Here is a 22,861-nt window from a genome sequence, read left to right as displayed (position 1 = left end):
TAATCAAAAAGTGTCAAAAAATGTCATAGTATAGTAAGGACGTCAAAAAGTGTCAAAAAATGTCATAGTATAGTAAGGAGTCAAAAAGTGTCAAAAAATGTCATACTATAGTAAGTCAAAAATGTCATAAAAATGTCATAGTATAGTAAGGCATCAAAAAATGTGAAAAAATGTTATAGTATAGTAAGGAGTCAAAAATGGTCAAAAAATGTCATAGTATAGTAAGGAGTCAAAAATGGTCAAAAAATGTCAAAAAATGTCATAGTATAGTAAGGGGTCAAAAATGTCATAAAAATGTCATAGTATAGTAAGGAGTCAAAAATGGTCAAAAAATGTCAAAAAATGTCATAGTATAGTAAGGGGTCAAAAATGTCATAAAAATGTCATAGTATAGTAAGGTATCAAAAATGGTCAAAAAGTGTCAAAAAATGTCATAGTATAGTGTGGTGTTAAAAATTGGTCAAAAAATGTCATAGTATAGTGTGGTGTTAAAAATTGGTCAAAAAATGTCATAGTATAGTAAGGAGTCAAAAAGTGTCAAAAAATGTCATAGTATAGTAACGAGTCAAAAATGGTCAAAAAATGTGAAAAAATGTCACAGTATAGTAAGGAGTCAAAATTGGTCAAAAAATGTCATAGTATAGTAAGGAATCAAAAAGTGTCAAAAAATGTCATAGTATAGTAAGGAGTCAAAAATGGTCAAAAATTGTCATAGTATTCTAAGGGGTCAAAATTGGTCAAAAAATGTCATAGTATAGTAAGGAGTCAAAAAGTGTCAAAAAATGTCATAGTATAGTAAGGCATAATAAGGCATGTGGGGAAAAAAATCATAAAAATACCATTGGATCAGGTTAGGACTCTTGCCTTGTATATCACAACTTGTCTAAGCCAAAAACACAACTTTGCCACTCTATGTATTGATTTGATTCATCTTATTACTTGAGCTTTGTTGTTATAAATGTTTACAGTCAGGTTTCTCACATGACTCAGTGTATTGCATGCAACTTGTGAACTTCCCCCTCTGACCTTGGACTTAAAAGATTGCTCCCTTGTTAACCTCCCCCACCTGCTATGGTTGGCAGCCTCGGTCCTCAAGGCCATCTTCTAGTTCAGCTATCTTGTTTAAAAATCTTTTGCTGTAAGCCATGCAGCTTAAGACAAAGGAACTATCTTAACGCAGCCTTCTTACCTTTGTTTTCCACTGACACACACATATTTACACATGTACACCTCTACACAGTGTTTATTGGTGAGGTTAAATTTAATGTTTATTTCATTTTGGTGTTTGTTCAAATAAATACTTCTGAACTCCTGCTGGTTCTGCTGTTTAATAATGTATGAAAGTGAATACTGCTAACCTCTCAAGTAGAGAACTCTAAATCTTTCAACTAACTATTGATAGGGTAGTTTTGGTTGTAGTTATTAAATGAATTATTAACCAAGGTCCCACAGTAAGAGTAAGTAAACATTATGAAGCTGATTTAATGAATTGGCAGTAGGGTGAGGGTTATGAGTTTTACCCACTTTTACCCACTGTTACGACTCCATAGCTAGGGTTAGGGTTATGGCTCTTATCCGTAGCTAGGGTTAGGGTTATGACTTTTAGCCACAGTTAGGGTTAGGGTTACAGCTCTTATCCATGGCTAGGGTTAGGGGTTAGGGTTAGGGTTAGAGCTCTTATTCATAGCTAGGATTAGGGTTAGGGTTAGGGTTACAGCTGTTATCTGTAGCTAGGGTTAGGGTTAGGATTATGGCTCTTATCCATGGCTAGGGTTAGGGTTAGGGTTACAGCTCTTATCCATGGCTAGGATTAGGGTTACGGCTGTTATCTGTAGCTAGGGTTAGGGTTACAACTCCATAGCTAGGGTTAGGGTTATGGCTCTTATCCATGGCTAGGGTTATGGTTAGGATTACAGTTCTCAGTCATAGCTAGGGTTAGGATTAGGGTTACAGCTGTTAGGGTTATGGGTTTTAGCCAAAGTTAGGGTTAGGGTTACAACTCCATAGCTAGGGTTAGGGTTAGGGTTAAGGGTTAGGGTTACAGTTCTTATCCATGGCTAGGGTTAGGGTTAGGGTTACGGCTGTTATCTGTAGCTAGGGTTAGGGTTAGGGTTACGGCTGTTATCTGTAGCTAGGGTTAGGGTTAGGGTTACGGCTGTTATCTGTAGCTAGGGTTAGGGTTAGGGTTATGGCTTATCTGTAGCTAGGGTTAGGGTTATGACTTTTAGCCACAGTTAGGGTTAGGGTTACAGCTCTTATCCATGGCTAGGGTTAGGGTTAGGATTACAGTTCTTAGTCATAGCTAGGGTTAGGGTTAGGGTTACAGCTGTTAGGGTTAGGGTTATGGGTTTTAGCCAAAGTTAGGGTTAGGGTTACAACTCCATAGCTAGGGTTAGGGTTATGGCTCTTATCCATAGGGTTAGGGTTAGGGTTAGAGCTCTTATTCATAGCTAGGGTTAGGGTTAGGGTTACGGCTGTTAGGGTTAGGGTTAAGGGTTTTAGCCAAACTTAGGGTTAGGATTACAACTCCATAGCTAGGGTTAGGATTAGTGTTAGGGTTAGAGCTCTTATTCATAGCTAGGGTTAGGGTTAGGGTTACGGCTATTATCCATAGGGTTAGGCTTAGGGTTAGAGCTCTTATTCATAGCTAGGGTTAGGGTTACGGCTCTTATCCATAGGGTTAGGGTTAGGGTTAGAGCTCTTATTCATAGCTAGGGTTAGGGTTAGGGTTACAGCTGTTAGGGTTAGGGTTAGGGTTAGCGTTAGGGTTATGGGTTTTAGCCAAAGTTAGGGTTAGGGTTACAACTCCATAGCTAGGGTTAGGGTTATGGCTCTTATCCATAGGGTTAGGGTTAGGGTTAGAGCTCTTATTCATAGCTAGGGTTAGGGTTAGGGTTACAGCTGTTAGGGTTAGGGTTAAGGGTTTTAGCCAAACTTAGGGTTAGGATTACAACTCCATAGCTAGGGTTAGGATTAGGGTTAGGGTTAGAGCTCTTATTCATAGCTAGGGTTAGGGTTAGGGTTACGGCTCTTATCCATAGGGTTAGGGTTAGGGTTAGAGCTCTTATTCATAGCTAGGGTTAGGGTTAGGGTTAGGGTTACAGCTGTTAGGGTTAGGGCTATGACTTTTAGCCACAGTTAGGGTTAGGGTTACAGCTCCATAGCTAGGGTTAGGGTTATGGCTCTTATCCATAGGTAGGGTTAGGGTTAGGGTTACAGCTGTTATCTGTAGCTAGGGTTAGGGTTAAGGTTAGGGTTATGGCTTTTAGTCAGAGGCTGCTTGTAGCCAGAGTTAGGTTCATGTTAGCTTCAATTATACTTTTTAACTGCAAGTTGCAAGTAGAGAATAGTTGACCTTTATGCATTACAAAATAATTTTTGTGACATTAATTTGAAAATAGAGAAACTCAAATATTAAGTTACTAAACTTTATTGGTTCTGTTCTACACAACATATAAAAAACCACAACACACATAACGATGTTTGACCACTTCATGAGACTCTTTATTCTTTCACCCCACATTTAATATAGTGATGAGCACACATGAGGATATGCTTGTTAAAGACTTCTACATTTCTACACATTTTTAAGAACATTTCACTACTGTTGTTGTCCCCTTTGGGTTATGCGGTCTTCTCCTTCTCCTGCACAGACAGAGCATGTTAATCACAGAAACCAAAGCTTCAAGTCATGAAATTTTTGTACAAAATAATTTAAGAAGAAAAAAAAAACAGTGTAATTATCCCTGAAATGCCTCTATTACTACACACAACTTCTATGACATTTTTGGACATTTTTTGACCATTTTTGACCCCTTACTATACTATGACATTTTTTGACCATTTTTGATGCCTGACTATACTATGACATTTTTTTGACATTTTTTGACCATTTTTGACACCTGACTATACTGACATTTTTTGGCTGTTTTTGATGCCTGACTATACTATGACATTTTTTGACACTTTTTGACCCCTTACTATACTATGACATTTTTTGACACTTTTTGACTCCTTACTATACTATGACATTTTTTCACATTTTTTGACCATTTTTGACCCCTTGCTATACAATGACATTTTTTTTTGACATTTTTTGGATGTTTTTGATGCCTGACTATACTATGACATTTTTTAAACATTTTTGGACACTTTTTGACCCCTATGACATTTTTGGACACTTTTTGACCCCTTACTATACTATGACATTTTTTGACCATTTTTGACGCCTTAGTATACAATGACATTTTTTTTGACATTTTTTGGCTGTTTTTGACATCTTACTATACTATGACATTTTTTGACCATTTTTGATGCCTTACTATACTATGACAATTTTTGGCTATTTTTGGCTGTTTTTGACCATTTTTGACGCCTTACTATACAATGACATTTTTTGGCTGTTTTTGACATCTTACTATACTATGACATTTTTTGACCATTTTTGATGCCTTACTATACTATGACAATTTTTGGCAATTTTTCATATTTTGTGACAATTTTTGACTCCTTACTATACTATGACATTTTTTCACATTTTTTGATGCCTTACTATACTATGACATTTTTATGACATTTTTGACCCCTTACTATACTATGACATTTTTTGACACTTTTTGACTCCTTACTATACTATGACATTTTTTGACACTTTTTGACTCCTTACTATAGTATGACATTTTTTGACCAATTTTGACGCCTGACTATACTATGACATTTTTTGACACTTTTTGACGTCTTACTATACTATGACATTTTTTGACCAATTTTGACCCCTTACTATACTATGACATTTTTTCACATTTTTTGACACTTTTTGACTCCTTACTATACTATGACATTTTTTTGACATTTTTTGGATGTTTTTGATGCCTGACTATACTATGACATTTTTAAAACATTTTTGGACACTTTTTGACCCCTTACTATGACATTTTTTGACCATTTTTGACTCCTTACTATACTATGACATTTTTTGACCATTTTTGACGCCTTACTATACTATGACATTTTTTGGCTGTTTTTGATGCCTGACTATACTATGACATTTTTTTTAAAAACATTTTTGGACACTTTTTGACCCCTTACTATACTATGACATTTTTTGACCATTTTTGACACCTGACTATACTATGACATTTTTTGGCTGTTTTTGATGCCTTACTATACTATGACATTTTTTGGCTGTTTTTGATGCCTTACTATACTATGACATTTTTTGACCATTTTTGATGCCTTATTATACTATGACATTTTTTCACATTTTTTGACACCTTACTATACCATGACATTTTTTGACACTTTTTGACACCATACTATACTATGACATTTTTTGACACTTTTTGATGCCTTTATAGTATAACATTTTTTGACCCTTACTATACTATGACATTTTTTGGCTGTTTTTGACGCCTGACTATACTATGACATTTTTTCACATTTTTTGACCAATTTTGATGCCTTACCAACTATGACATTTTTTCATATTTTTTGATGCCTTACTATACTGACATTTTTTCCCCTTTTTTTTGACCAATTTTGATGCCTCACTATACTATGACATTTTTTAAAATATTTTTCGGCTGTTTTTGATGCCTGACTATACTATGACATTTTTTCACATTTTTTGACCAATTTTGATGCCTTACTATACTATGACATTTTTGGACACTTTTTGACACCATACTATACTATGACATTTTTTCACATTTTTTGACACTTTTTGACGCCTTAATATACAATGACATTTTTTAAAAATATTTTTTGGCTGTTTTTAACGCCTTACTATACTATGACATTTTTTGACCTTTTTTGTCGCCTTACTATACTATGACATTTTTTGACCATTTTTGATGCCTTACTATACTATGACATTTTTTGACCATTTTTGATGCCTTACTATACTATGACATTTTTTCACATTTTTTGACACTTTTTGACCCCTTACTATACTATGACATTTTTGGACCAATTTTTGACCTCTCAGTATAGTATGACATTTTTTGATGGTTTTTGCCATCAAAAATTGCCACTTTTTTTTTTTTTTTTACATTTTTGATGCTTTACTATACCGTGACGTTTCTACTTTTATTTTGGATGACAATTATTTCTGCATTGCTTTTATTTCACACATTACTTTTACTGTTACCTTTAATAGTGATTTACTTTTCTTATTATATATTACTTGTAAATGTAGATGTTGTGAACTAAATCTAGTAACATATTACTTTGACTATTACATCTTACTTCTGATATTGCTAATTACTTTAATATTACTTCTATTAATACACATTATTTGTACAATATTTTTATAAAGGGTACTTCTTTAATTACACTTTTCTGATATACTGAATACTGAACATAAACAATTTTATGTCAGTGCTCTGTGCCATGGACGGTTTATGTAAAGTTGTTTTTGAATTAGCTGGAGGCCTCTGTCCTGGTCTCAAAGAATTTCTTCACTGTACAAGACTCTCTGTGACCGTGGTCAATGTCTCTCAGATCATGGACTACATCTCAGTGATTGTAGATGATGTCTCTGAGGTCACAGATGCTGTTTCTGTGATCACTGACAATGTCTCTCTGAACACGGGCAATGCCGTAAAAAATGGGGAACTCTGTCACTACCAACTTTTACTTGTCTGTGCGAGTCATGGACAATGTCTCTGATCATGGAGAAGGTTTCTCATCTTTGACAAGGTCTCTGCAACCGTAGACAATGTCTCAGATTGTGGACGATGTCTCCCTCATCCTCAACAATGTCTCTCCGATCATGGAACATGTATCTGCAATCATGGACGACGTCTTGGCCATTGTGGTGACACCTGGAGGATATCAAAGAGAATCAGACAAAGGAAAATGATCAATACACTACTACCTATTCTTCATCAACAGTGTAACCATGAAAACACAGAGAAATATTCAACATTACAGCTGAACCCAAACATTTCACAAACAACAGAGGGCTGTTTTAGAAAATGAACAGTTGATGTTGTTGTTGTGATTTGGTGCTATATAAATAAAACTGAATTGAACTGAATAAATCACTAAAGCAATCATGTACAGTCATGGCCAGAAATATTGGCACCCTGCACTTCTTTCAGATTATGCACCACTTCTCTCCAAATGCTTTGGTGTTTATTTTGTTTGCAGTGGAACAACAATTAAATGCAGTTAAGCCAAATCTGATATAATTCCACACAGAACTCCAAAAATGGACTGGACAATTATTGACAACCTTAATTTAATATTTGGTAAACTAACTAATAAAAAAATACTGATACAAACTTTTCACCAACAATTAAACATTTGACTTCATCTTACAGTCACACGTTGATTCTCAAGATGAAGTTTATCATTTATCAAATTAGGACTACGCTCACTTCAGCAAGAAAAGCAATTAAAAATATACCCTTTTAAACCATAATGTTCACTTTCAAAGCTGAAATTCCAAATCTAATTTAATGTAAGGATTTCTTGCAAAATCTCACTCAAGCATCACACTACATTTTTATTTTGACTTCCAATATGTCTATTAATATTCCAGAGTTCCAGTGGTACAGAACAACTACGGGACCTATGATTTAAATAGTTACATAATAACCTACATATAACCAAGAAGAAAAAAAAACAGAAATGTTATGATCCAACAAATGTATTTAAAGTGGCAGCACAACTGAATTCCTTAAGGAGTCGGCTTAATGTTAATATTCACAATCGAGCCCTGTCACCTGATCAAACACTCAGTGAATCTGCCATTGCAGCAAAGGCAAAACTGAACTTATGCCTTATGTAAGTGTCTATTTATTTAGGAATATTAAAAAGGACAATTCTGGCAATTTTATTTTCCCATGCTTTCAGGTGTGAATGACTGAAAAGGACAAAAATCTTTGGAACCGGTGCAAAAACAGTGTGCTGTTGTGTGCTTTTACTTATGTATAGGATATGAATAACTCTCAAAGGGTTTAAAATCTAGTTTTTAAGCTTGTATTTAACACAAAACTGTGCTCAATCAGGTAGGATATCTGCACAAACGAGTTAGCAATCATTAACATACACAAGAGGGGATCAGTGAAACATGCCTGCAATATATCCCTGGTAAAGACAAAAAACAGGAGACAGGAAACACGCAAAATAACCACAAAACCACTCAAACCGATCACAACGAGATGCATAACTGCCACAGCTGACTTAACATGAGGCCAGTGCCTCGTCACTCTTATCAGACACACAGTGAGCTACTGAAAATGACGAATCTGCCAACGACAACACCTGGAGCACAGGAAGTGAATATGTTAGCAAAGATTACTCGTTAACATGAACACAATTAAACTGGAAGCGCCACAAACACACTTAAAATAAGTCACAGAAATAAAAAGACACTCTATCCCGCGCAATAATACGACTGAAAATGGAAACAAGGCGAAAGAATACAATTAAAAATAAGGTTAGACAGGGCTTGTTAGCCTTACCTTAGCGCCGCAGGTGTGTTCAGCGTCCAGCCTCAGTCCAGCTCCCAAACATGTTTTAAATATCCAGTCTTCTTCGGTAATAAAGTTTCGGACACAGGTAACAAGCCACAGCGACGGCGCGACGACCCAAACCTTAGTTTTACTCCATATTTTCATTCATTTTTCTGAATCTGTTTCTCTGCCGCTTTGCTCTCCCCTTCCGCAAGCAACAACCAAGAACGTCATACGTCACGCGCAAGAAACGGCATACGTCACGGCCAAAGACAACACACGCCAGCCAACGTCGTCAAACAAACGCTGATTGGTCGGCTAATTCTGCTGCACCTAGCAACCGCTCCTGATGGGCCGAATTACCGAAGGCAGACATTAAAACACAAAAGTGTTTATAATTAATAAGTGGGATAAAATGGAGATAACATTAAGACCAAATAACTTATTCTACTAACTAGAAATGTTTCTAACAGGTCTAACAGGTGTGGTAATGTAATGTGGTGTAGATAAAACTGAGAGTGTAACTAATGATTATTTTCTTGTTGATTAATAAGCCAATTATTGTCTTGATTGTTGTTCCTATAAAATGTTTTGGAAAATATAAATTCTCACAGCTGAGCAAATGTTTCCTTCTAGTTCACAATCACACGTGACAATAAGAGAAAGTGTAACGTGTGTGTTTTTTGCTGAATAGTGATTAATGGAAAATTATTTTATAAAATTGTGTAGGAATGGCTTAACCAGCTGACCGAAATAAAATACAGACGCTCAAAGGTTTGTATTTGAACAAAATATTGTCTTTATTCTGCAAGAGAACTGAATATGGTGGAGCTCCACTGATAAACGTACATGAGTTCAGCTCATAAACAAATGGAGAATCTACAACCAACAAACTATTGCAACCGATACAAGAAAGTAAAATGTACTGTGATGGGCCAAAACCATTTCAAAGAGAGAATAGCCAAGAGAAGCTGGCAGCAGGTATGACAGAGGATAAGACTGAGAAAGAGACCTGTTATACAGCCAGTCAAACAGCTGCACGGGGGGAGTTATCTCCACACAGACTCCTGCACGAGTGCATGTCTTAAGTGGTTTGTGAAGAAATGTTTAACTGTCTGAATTATGAATTTAGCATTTTCAATGTGCAACAGTTGTATGTTTTGGCCTGTTCACACCAGAGTTTCTGACAGCACTGCTCATACTTTAGACTGAAAAAGGGCAGCGTTCAGCAGGTGTTATAAACTGATCACATTGTGGTGACAAGACAGAATTTACACAACAACATCTGTGAAATCAGGACAACTTTTAATGACATGGGCAGAAATACTCAGAGTCTTTCAGCATTTCAGTATTTGGAAAACTTTCAGCGATGGTCCACTTTCTCAGTATTACTCTGTCATAGCTTTATAAACTGACACAGAAACGACTGGAACTTGTTTCAGCTGTAAGCAGTGATGTTAAATTTGCTATATTAAATTCAGATCTGAATACACCATAAACAGACAAATAACAGTTGTTTTTCAAAGACATCTTTTTTTAACCATTTTTCTTTTATACACAAAAAACAACAGTCAAGAGTACCAAATATGCATGCTGGATCTGTACGTATGTCAAAAAGGGGTAAAAGGGGAGGGGGGAAGGAGGGGTGTCATGTACACTTTTTTAAAATCTTTTTTTGTTTTTTTTGTTTGTTTTTCTAAAAGTTCTTTATTTTCATATATATATATATAACAGCTTCTCATATATACATACATACATATATATATATGAGAAGCTGTTACTCCTCGAAGCTGTGCTGGGTACTGTGATCAGATAAGCAGTGGTAAGAACACAACACGACTCCTCTGTGAGAATCACAAACATATTCAAACCTGGCTGCAAATAAAACTTTGCAGAACTGCTTGAGGGCGAGTAGTAGTAGTTGTAGTAATAATAGTAGTAGCAGAGGAACAACAGACAGTTGCTATTTTAACAGTCCTGGGGTGGTAGTGAGTATAAACACTCAGAAAAAAGGTAACATTAGGCTTATTGTACCTTTTTGTAACTGAGACTGCACCTTTGAATCAAAATGTACCTTTATTTTCTGAGAGGTGAACCTAAGCCTGTTTCCTGGAGTTATCTGAGTTAGAGTTGAGTTTTCCAAAGTGAGAACTCAACTAAACAGTCAGTTAAAATAAACAGATATTTTGGTTTGTCCCACTAACCCTCTCAACTGCTTTTCTTTCCGCCTGTTTTTAGTACAACTACCAAACCGAAACCCTGCCCATTCATTAACACCTGCATTATGGGGGTGGATGGACCTGAAGGAAAACAGCTGTCCCTCCATCACGGACCCCTGACTGACTGAAAAGGGAATATTGCATGTTGTGATGGAGTGAGATACAAAAGGAAATCGTCCTGCAGAAACCTCAGATCAGTAAGTGTTGAATTCATCGCCAGTGAAAACTGAAATTTTATCAGGAATCAATTAACAGTTTCACCCATGTTGACCTTCAGAATCGAAACGTTTTGCCTTCTTGATACTTTGAATTTGAGTTTGCTTCTACTTTAGCATCGACATCAAATCATGACAAGTTGAGATTTCAAAACCAATGTGAAAGAAGCTAAATCAAACTGAAGGAGTGTAAAATGAAATTGTAATGCTCCTGTTGTAAAATATTCGGAGCCCCTGAAGTTCCAAAAAAACACAAGATTCAAATCTTGTGCGTAGTTATTTTTAATAATCCTCAATCTTGTGTGCACCTGAGAAGATCTGTGATAGAAGCTTATAAGATATAAAGCCTCTAATGTTCTGTAAAACAAGGTTTACAAGTTCTTGTTTATAGACCATACTATCTTGTGCACACAAGATTTAAAATGTGAAAAATGCATTGCCATCAGTTCAAAGAAAGCTTAATCTGAAGTTGTTGAGATTTCTACAGGACATTTTCAACACAGAAACAGAAGCGTTTCTACTTGCAAACCAAACTAAACTCCAGCTACGGTCATCATGTGCAAATATATGAAGTAGCGTGAGCGAGAAAGCTGCGACTCTGGGAACTTTGGGTAGTTTTCTTTTAAAATCCTCAACAGAAGTCAGTTTATACCAACGATGCACAAACTGAAGAGTGCAGATCAAAGTTACATCTGATTGATTTTTACCATTGGGACATCATTGAACAAGGACTTTAAAGGTGGATCCTTCCTGACAAAAAAGTACCTGTTTGAACTCTTTTCAACACAAATGAACAGATCAACCAACAAACCTGGCTAGCTGTACAGGACACTCATTCACAAAACATGGTTTTATCTTCTGAGCTGTAATCATATCAAGGCAATGGAGATTTAAAAACAGAACATCACTGAAACATCCCTTTCCAATCGACCACTGAAAGATTAACAAGAACTGAAATCTTTGGTCTAAATGTTTTAGGGGGAAATGAAAACAGTCAGAGAACAACGACTACGACTCAAAACAACCCTTCAAACTGTAATATCTTTTAGCATTATTTATATATATTTATATATATAATATGATAGATACGACATCTCCGTGTAAATGTGACTCAGGATGCATACGCAGACATCACAGGTAAATATTAACACAAGTCTCTTGTAGATGATAATGTGTGCAATTTCAGACAAGCCCTCTGTGAAGGAAAAGATTCAAACATATCTCTGAGAAAAGTTTCAAAAAGCGCCTCCTTCCCTCCTAAAGTAGCTCTACGTTTGCCTGTAATGAATACTGTACATCTGTCATAAAACTCTAAAAACCTCCGCCCTGCTCACCATAAAACAAAAGGGAACTCTTCGTTTTCCGTTTTTTTCTTTAATAAATGTATATTTCCATATAAAGACATTCAACAGTGAGCAATGCAATATTGTTCAAGTAATAGAGTTAGGGATTTTTTGAGTTCCCTATGCAAAAAACAAAAGTCAGCTAAAAAAACAAAAAACAAACCTTCAGACTGTGGTGATGGAGGGGAAGGAAAGACTATCACATCCTTTTGGTGACGATGCTGTGTCTAAGCTACGGGAAGCCATGAGGGACAAACCTCTTGAAGTGAGGACACTACAAAAGTCAAAGTCGTGGGGATCTAGCTTAGTCGACTGAGACTGATTGAAAGTTATCAATGAAGAAAAAACCCTGATTTACTTCTCTTTTTTTTTCAAATCGCTGGCTTTGTTGTGTGGTAGTTTCTACGGTAAACTTGAAAACACCTGAGGGTTAATGACTTTGTGATGGAGACGTTTATAAGTCTGCCGAATCCAATGGGCCTGCATTCCCGATAGCACCTTGAGAGTTAGGATCGTCTTGTTTCTGTTGTGAACAAACACGACAGAGGTGCTTTTAAAAAAAAAAAAAAAAAAAAAAAAAAGGACAAAGGAAAAAACTGATTTGGACCTGGACTGATCCTTTTGTACATTCAAGATTATATCGACAAACCTCGCCTTGCTGTCCTCCGTCAAACTAAAGAATCCTAAATCTCCAGAGAGAGAACACAGACGAAACACCATCAGCACAGCTGGACAGAAACAGAGAGGAAGTGTCCCAAGTCAAGAGGACGTCGCCCACAAAGCTGAAGCTTTGTAAAGCTGACCTGCACACTGGGCTCTGGTACCAACCCCAGACAAAAACACCAGTCTGTGTATCTGTAAATTTACAAAAAATCTAAAACCTCATCAATAAATTTACCCTGAAAATGTAAAATACTTGTAGCCATGGTTCAATTCAAAAGCTCGCTCTGAAGTAGAACACAGGTATGTTACCTCTCACCACGTCCAGCTGTGACGACACTGTCTCCTCTGTCTTCCTCCACACTTGCTGTTTTTAGCTACACTGGGATGGCAGAGAGGGACTACTCAGGCTGACAGTGTGCTTCAGGCTAAATCAAATCCGGTCTGTTCTCACGAGCAGAACGATTGGCAGCGTCCTGTTAAAAGTTTAGACACAGTTTTACAAATGTTTGTGTAAATTTTTCTTTTTGGGGAATTTGTACAACACGTCTGTTCCAACCTTGTTACTTTAAGTTTCTGTTTATCTCTAACTGACACAGAAAAGCGCAATATGTCAAACAGATATCATCAAAATACTGCAGAGGGAAACTCACACACCACTTTTACATCTTCTCTGGAATATGTGTAATCCTAGTCAACAGAAACTGATTTAAGTTTTCTTTTGTCAAGTTGCCAAGTCAGTTGTTGTACTTTTGTAGTTTTATATAATTTTGCTGATGACTGAAAATCAGTGTTGGAACAGGCCAAACTGGATTTAACACTGCCGCCTGTAGGATGCACCAAACTTACACAGCCTCCACTTCAAAAACATCAGATAAATAAAGGGTAGGCCTCTGCTATCGATGGCTTTCAGCTCCACAAACCTCACCTCACCCCAACTCATCGACCTAATCAGAAAGAACTATATCAAGGGTGTGGGGCGGTGGGGGTGGGAGGGTAACGGTGACACCGTCAAGAGTTACTACACTGTAGGGTGTGAGGAGGACACTGAGACGAGTGTAGATAAACACATCGTGGGTACAACCAAGGTTGTATCATTCACTCACAATGACTCCTCTGCAGCTTCTCAAACAATGGCCCTCTTCCTAAAACCTGACACACTCCCTCTGATGCACCACAGTGTGTGTGTGTGTGTGTGTGTGTGTGGCCCATACACACTAATGCTGGCTTTTCATACTGTGAAAAACACTGCAGACAACAGAGAGGGGGGTGGTGCTTTGTCTGACTTTGTAACCAGCGTCGTCTCGTCTTTTAAAGAGTTTTTTGGTCGATCGTCGCCCTCACAAGTGTTATCCTGTAAAAAAGAAGGGGGTGGGGGGGTTGGAGTGAATTGAGAACAGCTGCCTTTGCCATAAACCAGGGTCACATAATCACCCCCCCTTCCCTGCAGCTCCGCTAACCTTTGTTTTTCATTAGGACCTTAAAGAAGCCGCAGATTATCAAACAGGCAGCGATGGGACGACCACCTCTCCCCAAAGGAACAGCCAATCAGAAACAGAGAATTTCGAGGAAGAATAGAGTGCAACTTGGTCGTGTTTTTCTCTTCAGTTTTTGAAGATAATTTTTATTGTGTGATGCTTTTTAGTCTTTGACAGAAAATGCTTCCACTGGTTATAAAGTCGAGCACCGGGCAAGAAGTTCTGAGTTTACAAAAAAAAAAGAAGAAAAATTAAATAAAAAAGGAACCTTAGCAATCAGACAAACAAACAAAACTGAACTTGACTCCAAAAGCTTCACTGTGCACTTTGATTATCTGTCGGACCTTAGTGCATCTCACTCTCTGTTTGACTGCTGAACTACATTAACACAATGCTAGATTGCACGTTCTTTCAAGTTTTCAGTATTTTCTTCTAAAGCCTGTGTCTTCAGCTCAGGACGTCGCCTCGGTCTTCCTTCTCTCTCTCTCTGTGTGCCACACATTTAACATTTTATCAAAGCTTATTATTTCTGAAGGTTCTGCAACAAAAACACAAACAGCCCCAGTTTTCAACCCACAGTCGTTAGCATATATGTATCACTCTCTCCCTCTCTCTCTCTCTTTTTTTAAACCACACATAAAATGTGTTTCAGGTTTTATGGTCAGACTTTTTCTTTTCCTTCACACTTTCCATTCAGAGGATGATTTTGGTGAAACTGACCATCTGTAACCTTTTCCTGTCTGGTTTCTGTTTACCCGTTGGTGACCTCAGCACTCTGCACATTGCTCTGTGATTCAGTTAAAGAGAATTCCCCGCAGCAAACATTTTAGCATTCAGGACAGCTGACCAACACTGAATGAAAGATATCCGTCGAGTGACCGGCTGATGCACTGATCACTTCAGCTTCAGCTCTGACTGAATCACAGTGTGACGCAGAGGGAGCTGAGGTCACAAATGGGACTCTAAGTGCTTCTTTCTCAACCATCTGTATTTACAGAGGGTCCTGGCGTTTCTGTTTACGTACCATTTGGTTTTCCAAAAAGGCTATTTGGTGCACAAGCACATGGCCCAAAACTCGGTTTTACGTGTGGTCTCAAACACACCATTCGTTTGCTTTTCTTCACTCCTCTCTCCATTCACAAAAAGAAAGGAAGAAAAAACTAAAGGAACACACACCGGCAGACTCTTTGCCCTCCTCCTTCCCTCTCCACACCAACTTTGGTCTCTGGTTCTAATCTGTGACGTTGCCGTTTACACATTGGCAAAAAAAAAAAAGAAAAAAAAGAAAACCAACAAAAACCCCCTCTACAGTTAGTAAAAAAGCCAAGCCTTTTGTCCTTCATAAGACTACAAAACTGTTTAATGTCGCTTGTGCTCCCCCTCCCCCCTTCGACTCCCCCACCCTCCCCCTAAACCCCTCAGCAGCAGTCTACATGGAGGAACACTTAACAGAAGAAGCCTCTGTTGTCCTGTTATGCTACATTATTTTTGCTTTTCGTACGGAGAGGGACGGAAACAGACACTTGACATCATCATCATCATCATCATCATCATCTCCTCTTGCATTTACCACAAACAAAGTTAGGAGTAGACAATAGGAAACATCTGAAACATGAAAACGACTCCGGAAACAAACAAAAATAAAAGTTGTAATATAATCATCTGAGGTGAAAAAGAAAAGAAAAAAACAGGAAGAAAGAAAAGGTTTAAAATGGGAATGTTTTGTTGTCGTCTTCGTCGTCATTCGTATGGTTTTTGAGTTTCTGGTAAAAAGTCTGAGCTGGAGTTTAGGTAGCAGCGGGGTCAACCTGAAACTCTGAAGTTGCCTACTCCGTTTCTTTCCTTCCTTCTGTCGCTTATTTTTTTTTCACATTCACAAACATTTAAAACTTCCTTGTGCAAATCAAGCAGTCTTTAGAAAGAATGCCCTCCGAAATTGTTCTTGTAAAAATATATAACTCCAAGGTGGCTGACGTGTGTGTTGCAGCAAGTGTTTAATTCGTTTCTATCTATCTTTAACGGGTCTGGTGTTGGGGTTGCTTTGTATTTCAACCAATCCCCCCTTCCCTCCCTCCTTCCTTCACTCTCCCCGTTCTCCCTTCCCCAAGAGGGGGTTGGTTTGTTGTCTTTGTGGGGGGGGTGTGGCCGGGCGGGCGGGTGGTGTTCATCTGCGTCCGGAGGGCATCTGTGCGTAGACGGGGTATGCGAGGCGGACGTTGAGCGAGTCGTTGTGCTGCACCAGCGAGGTCTGGTGGTAGTGGAGCACCAGGTCCTTCAGGCTGCTGTACAGGTTGTAGGGCTCAGCGAAGCCGAAGCCACGCGGCGTGCTGTAGATGACACAGTGCTTCACCTCGCCTTCAACACTGACGGAGACAGAGAGAGAACAGGGTCAGTCACCATCTTCTGCCTCAGGTTGAACTGAAGCAGATACGTTTAAGAACATGTCTTGTGTACTCACACTACAGAGCAGGCGTAGCAGCCCTTTTTGCTGCTTTCTCGGATGAGAAACGCTCCGTCCGGCTTCCCGAGGAGCAGCTCCTCCGCCTGCGTCCGGTTCAGGTCCCCGACGAACCAGCTCTTCTCATCGTAATGAGGCAAGTTCTCATCCTCCTCGCTCACAAAGTAGCCTCTGCACGCACGTATACAGTTACAAAACAAGACATACGTGGTTAACAGGGAAGAGTTAATCACAGAGAGAGAAATCTAATTTTCTCAGGACTTTAAATTACAGATGAAATTAACACAACAGTCACTCTGTGTACACTGACATATGGACAGTAACAGAGTTAACCCTTTCTTCTCATCTCAGCCCAAAGTCTCAGCAGAGGACACAAAAAAACTCAAAAGTTGAGACTCACTCATCAGTGTTCTCATTCTTGATTCCCAGCCAGTCGTTAATTCTTTTCTGACGCACTCCTTTGTGATTGAGCCAGCTAAAGGGGGAGAGAGGGAGAGAGAGGGAGGGAGAGAGAGGGAGAGAGAAGCATTACTACTACTAGGAAACAGTTTAAAAGGCTCCTTTCATTTACAGCAGGGTTTATGGTGCAGTGAACAGGCATGACGCTGAACAGAAATCAAATTAGCAACCCTCCAACAAATGTCTTCACAGAATGATTTGGGGCGAGGCCAGCTCTGCTGAAATACTGTTCGACTCCTTCTTAGAAACAAAGCAGGAAATCCCAGAAGCCTCAGTAAGAGGAAACACAAGGTTCTAATCGAGCGGCTTGATGTTCTCTGACGTGTTTCTTGGACCTTGGGACTGAAATGTGTCCTGGGTGCAGCTCCACATCACTGATAATGTTTGTGTTGTGATAATGTTTCCTGCACTTACACTAGATACTGGTCCCTGATCTTGCGGAGCTGTATGAGGTCGGGCTTCAGGCTGTTCATCTTTTTGTCCGTCTCGCGGTTGTCCATGGCTTGCGTCTTCAGGTCCTGCTCCAGCCGCACCTTGCTGTCGTGGATCTCTCCGAGCCGAGACTTGAGCTTCTCGTAGTTCATCATGATCCTCTCGATCTCCTTGTCGTTGCCCTCGCGGCGGAAGCGCTCGATGTAGTCCTTGCTGTAGCGCTCCTGCGTGTGACACTGCTCCTCAAAGATCTTGATGGTCTCGTTGAAGGCTTCGATGGCCGTACGCTTCATCTGGATCTCCTGGAGAGGGAGACATGGAGGTGTGTTAGTGGACAAGAAAACTTGATTTCTTTTCTGGTAAAATCAGAAAAGCTACAGTGAGTATTTGTATACCTGTGACGTCTTGGTGTACTCTTCGTACAGTCTGTCGTACTCTTTGCTCTTCTCCTGGTACTGATTGTGGTATTCCTGCAGCTTCTTCCCGACAGCATCAATATTATCCTCTTTCACCAGCTGGTCCTGAGGGATGGAGGAGGAGGAATGAAAGCATTAGAGAGAGAGCAGTGCACAGGAACTGAAGATGGAATGAGGAGAAGGGGGAAACGCTTTGTGTCAGAGTGTGAGACGTGAGAGAATGAAGATCTGTTTGTAATTAAGGACGGAGGAAAAAAAGTGCACGTTGCATGTTTGCTCCCTTCACCCCAAATTCTGCTTACAGAGGGCGACTCCTGAACAGGCTCGTTAATAAACCACCCACAATGCCCCGGGTGTATGGCAAGGTGCGCACGTGTCGGAGACATCGTATCGCTCTGAGTAATGACTCGCCAGGCAAACGAGTGGAGCGAGGGAATAAATGCAACAACGGCCCTTTGACACAGTGGATGTGTGCAATTATTTAGGGGAGCGTGGCATGAGGACCGCGGAACGGGGCAATATTTCAGCTCGCAGAGATCCTGCTGCCGCTGCAGTTTGGAATGGAAACACCCAGCACGAACCACCGGGTGTGGAGGGAGCGTCAGAGGAGGAGGAGGAGGTGTTAGAGAGGATAATGGTGAGAGGGGTGTTTCCAAGTCTCATTAATGTGATCACATTTAGCTTATCAGTCTCATTTCAGAGACTTGCAGATGGTAGATAAGCTACCAGACAGGACTTAAACAAATTCAGTTAAACTACACACGGCACACAACCTAAACTTGGTCAAGACTATGTGAACACCTGAACATTACACCTGTGTGTCAGCTGAACATATCTGGCTCTCAGAGGACGTTTCAGGTGCTGAAGTCAAATTCATCCACACCAAACCATCTCTCTGTGGAACTGGCTCTGTGCACGGGGGCGTTATCACGGTGAAGTAGGCAAGGGCTAAAACTGCTGACAGAGTCGAAAGCACACTATTGTCTAAAATATCACTTTCTGCTGCAAAATGTACACGGTGGCTCTCAACCTTTGAGACCTCCTCTTACAGGCTGTACAAAGTGCTTCTTCCCTGGTTGTTTGAGTCTGTGGACTTCAGCGATTTCACTCACATCGCCTGGTCTTTGCTTTTCTAAAATCAAGCTGATCAGTAAACGTGGATCTTGGTGGATGTGTGTACAGACCTGCTGGAAGCGGGAGATGGGGTACATGAGCTTGACGTCCAGCTTGGTGTTGTACTGAGCCAGAGACTCGTGTCTGTAGTGGCTGATGAGCTCCACCACTGAGCTGAATGTCAGGGGGTCGGAGAAACCGTACTTCCCGTCCCGGTGGTAGATCTTTATCAGCTTGTTGTTGCCCCCTTTCCTGAACACAGAGAGGAAAAAAGATGTAGTGAAAAAAGTCCCAGAACAGACAGATTCTTGTTAATATTCAGACTGTAACAGCTTCTAGTTCAGGGCTCAGCTCCCCCGAAACACTTTATTTCCAGGGCAGTGGGCGATTTGCTCCAATTTACCAGGATGCTGTGTAGGCAAAATGCTTCAACACATGATTTTCCTCCAACTGCAGTTAACTTGAGGGGTGGTTGTATAGTGGTGGAGCAAGGAGAAGTAGTGTACCGCTCCTTCCAGCCTCCGTAAATCCCTCTGTGGTTTTAAACACACTTCATTCATGAGTGTCTGATACAAACCTCAGTGTGAGCGTGTAGTCGCCCTGCATCTTGGTGGAAGCATCCCGAACCAGGAATGTCCCATCAGGCATGTCTCTGAGCTTGTCATTCACCTCCTCCCTGCACACAAAACCAGAGAGTACAGAGTGTTGGAGTTTGTTTGAGTGATCTGAGCACAGCTGGTGTTCATTCTCAAAAGTCTGCCTCCAATTATCAGTGGCAGGCGATGAGGACTTTCCCCTGCAGCCACACACACCTCAGAGTAAACAGTCCATCAGTTAAACGACGCTGGGAGTGACTGGACGGACTGGTCTCAGCCAACAGTATCTTTACTCTGTGTGTGTGTGCGTGTTAAAGGTAGCAGACGCACTGTCTGCACTGTAGGTGTGGTTATCATCTGACTGTGTGTGGACTAACCTACACTTAGGAAAGTAAGGCAGTGACTCAGGCCTAAACAGCTCAGACTCAGCACTTCTACAGATTAAAAGAAAAAAAGTACAAATTTTATGACGAGGATTTCTGCTGCCAAGCTCTTCTGTTTTCTTCTGGGAGACTGAGAGTTTTAACTGAGTTATAACACAAGTTTTTCCTAGAATTCATAGAATACAGTGCACTGTGTATGATGAATTCACACAGTGTCTTTAGGTTGGACTCATTTCATCATGAAACTGTGGCTCTACTGAAGACACAGTGTGAGTGAGTGAGTTACCTGGATATGTCTCCCCAGTACCATTCAGCCTCTTGCAGTGAGCCTCCTGCTCCTCCATCCTTGGCGCCATTGTTGCTGCCCCCTCCGACCCCGACCGAGGAGGGCTGCTGGGGCTTCGCCGGCTTTGGAGGAAGAGCTGGAGGAGAAAAAAGAAAGAATATGTTACTAGTGGAACAAGACTTGGTGAAACACTGTATGCACACTGTGGGTGTCTGGGGGGATTTTAACTCTAAGTCCAAGACTGCAGATGGAGAGCGGAGTCGCACACACAAACAATTACAACCAGAAAAAGCAGGGACATTTTTCCAGTCATTGTGAAACACACACATATTTCATATGCAAATTATAACACAGAGGCCGTATTTATATCTCCACACAAGTGCAGGAGCGGTGCAGTCGGTGTGGCGTGTTATTAATCACACGGGCAAACAGTGGCATGACAAGCACAGCCCATATATCATCACAGTAATTACTCTGTATGTCACAAACCACATACACCACACACACACACATTTAGGAGCCTTAAAGCAGAATGAAAGTTTTAAAAGAGTCCAGGTCCCGAGGAGGGAAGTGGAAGTTTGTTACACCTGCCAACACTTTGTTTTCACAGAGTTTCTCCTGTCTTTGAACTCATCCTGCCCCTGAGCTGCTGAAGGGAAACTTCTTGTTAATCTTATCGCAGCAGACGACGTGAGTTTAACTTCTGGCTCACACTCAGGATCATGTTTATGACAAGTTTCCAAACCTCACTGCAGGACTGACTCCATAGTGCCAAAAGAAGGCACTGACTGAGTGCTTGTACTTGAGAATAAGTATGGCTGCTTGTGTTCAGACATCATTTCATTGGTTTCTTTTGTTAAATGAAATTTTTGTTAAGAAGAACTGACTGAACCAAAGCAGTTTTTAAAGTGAATGCTAACAGGCTAACACACAGTAGCACTTGTGTTTGCTGCCATGCTGTGTGCCAAACAGAGGTAGCCTGAATATAATAATACACACACACACACACACACACACACACACTGAAGCAGACCAAGGTTTACAAGTCTCCAGGCACATCTGGATACAGTTTAAGGAACAGCAGTGTAATTACTGGAGAGCTCCTACATCACAAATCAGTTTGCGTGCACGCACACACACACACACACACACACACACACACACACACACACAGAAGACTCATGTGGACGGCCTCTGAAAAGGGAAAGTACGCTGATGAATGAACCCTGAAATGCCACCGGAGCGGCGTTCTCCTACAGCAGAGCACGCTCACATGTGAGAGGCTGGTCCACAAACACTCTGGCCTCACAAATCACCAAATGACACGCACACACACGCACACACACACACACACATAGGGATGACAGAAACTGACTGGGGAATGCCCACAATGCATGGGGGAGAGCTGAATAAGACTGGAGAAATGATACCAGATATGATCTCTGTTGCATGTGCAGTTACATGATCATTACTCACTGTAATGTTAACGTGTCACTGCACTCACACTGTTTTATAGTAACAGTGCTGTGAAAACTTCTCTTTCTGGCCACTTGGAGGCAGCAGATCGAGCTGAAAATAACATCTGACCTTATTAAATAGTTATGACAAACATGTCAGCAGACAGCTGCCTATTCCACATCTGGCAGGAAGAGAAATACAGCCCAGTTAAATACACAGAAGTCCAATATTCACTCTGTTTTTAGCTCGGATTTGGACATTAATGTGTGGTGTATACATTTGTTCTGTTTGTATAAATTGCTAAATAAAACTAACTGGTTTGCATTGTTCAGCTGCAGCATCGACGAACATAAAAGCAGCTGAGGGCTCCACAGCCACCAGGGGGCCCCAAAACAAATCAATTAAAAGTGTAAAGTGTGTTTGTTTTTATTAATTCAAATTCTAAGAAGCCATTTTTGTATTTGAATTTCCATACAACTGTAGTTAAAGACTTGGGGGGTGGGGTGGGAGCCACACAAAGACTTTCAGCAGCCCTGGACGCTTGTAAGCATCTTGTTGTCTGAGCACCTCCACCTGCTACCTGATACTATGTGTGATTTCAAAGCACCACAGGACACTGTGTGTTATTAAGAACATAAGACAAGAAGAAATACACAATCTGAATTTACAAACACAAATGATAACTGGTAACAGCAGTAAATGTTAACAGCCTGGCACCTTTTGCTCACTCCATGCTGAGGGGACCTCATCAGAAAACAGTTGGACTGCTAATAAAAATTAACTGGTGCACAAACAAACACACACTCAGCAGGTGAGTGTCCGTTCAGAGGAACGTACGTCGGTGCACAACTCCTCTTCCTCTCCTGCTCTTTGTTCTCTCTCA

At 40.2% G+C, this 22,861-nt stretch overlaps 1 protein-coding gene and 1 long non-coding RNA gene across 4 annotated transcripts in view; one reads left to right on the top strand and one right to left on the bottom strand.

Annotated features, from left to right (window-relative positions):
• The window catches only part of LOC108883200 (uncharacterized), a 49,577-nt gene extending 48,865 nt beyond the window's left edge, over positions 1 to 712 (top strand). Inside the window, exon 5 of the long non-coding RNA XR_007814976.1 lies at positions 227 to 712. This is a non-coding gene — a long non-coding RNA (uncharacterized LOC108883200). The remainder of the gene's footprint in view (positions 1 to 226) is intronic.
• A 9,038-nt stretch (positions 713 to 9,750) lies between these two features.
• Positions 9,751 to 22,861, bottom strand: part of pik3r3b (phosphoinositide-3-kinase, regulatory subunit 3b (gamma)) — a 170,757-nt gene continuing 157,646 nt past the window's right edge. For all 3 annotated transcript variants that reach the window (XM_018688208.2, XM_018688209.2, XM_018688210.2), the window contains 8 exons: positions 20,521 to 20,656; positions 19,833 to 19,931; positions 19,327 to 19,507; positions 18,122 to 18,247; positions 17,709 to 18,028; positions 17,236 to 17,310; positions 16,836 to 17,006; positions 9,751 to 16,740 (listed from right to left, as the gene is read on the bottom strand). In XM_018688208.2, coding sequence (XP_018543724.1) covers positions 16,542 to 16,740; positions 16,836 to 17,006; positions 17,236 to 17,310; positions 17,709 to 18,028; positions 18,122 to 18,247; positions 19,327 to 19,507; positions 19,833 to 19,931; positions 20,521 to 20,656 — 1,307 coding nt within the window. In that variant the 3' untranslated portion in view covers positions 9,751 to 16,541. The remainder of the gene's footprint in view (positions 16,741 to 16,835; positions 17,007 to 17,235; positions 17,311 to 17,708; positions 18,029 to 18,121; positions 18,248 to 19,326; positions 19,508 to 19,832; positions 19,932 to 20,520; positions 20,657 to 22,861) is intronic.

This window comes from Lates calcarifer, linkage group LG17, assembly GCF_001640805.2.
Source record: "Lates calcarifer isolate ASB-BC8 linkage group LG17, TLL_Latcal_v3, whole genome shotgun sequence".
Taxonomy (NCBI): domain Eukaryota; kingdom Metazoa; phylum Chordata; class Actinopteri; family Centropomidae; genus Lates; species Lates calcarifer.
The sequence above is the reverse complement of the archived record's forward strand: the minus strand, read 5'-3'. Positions and strand labels throughout refer to the sequence as shown.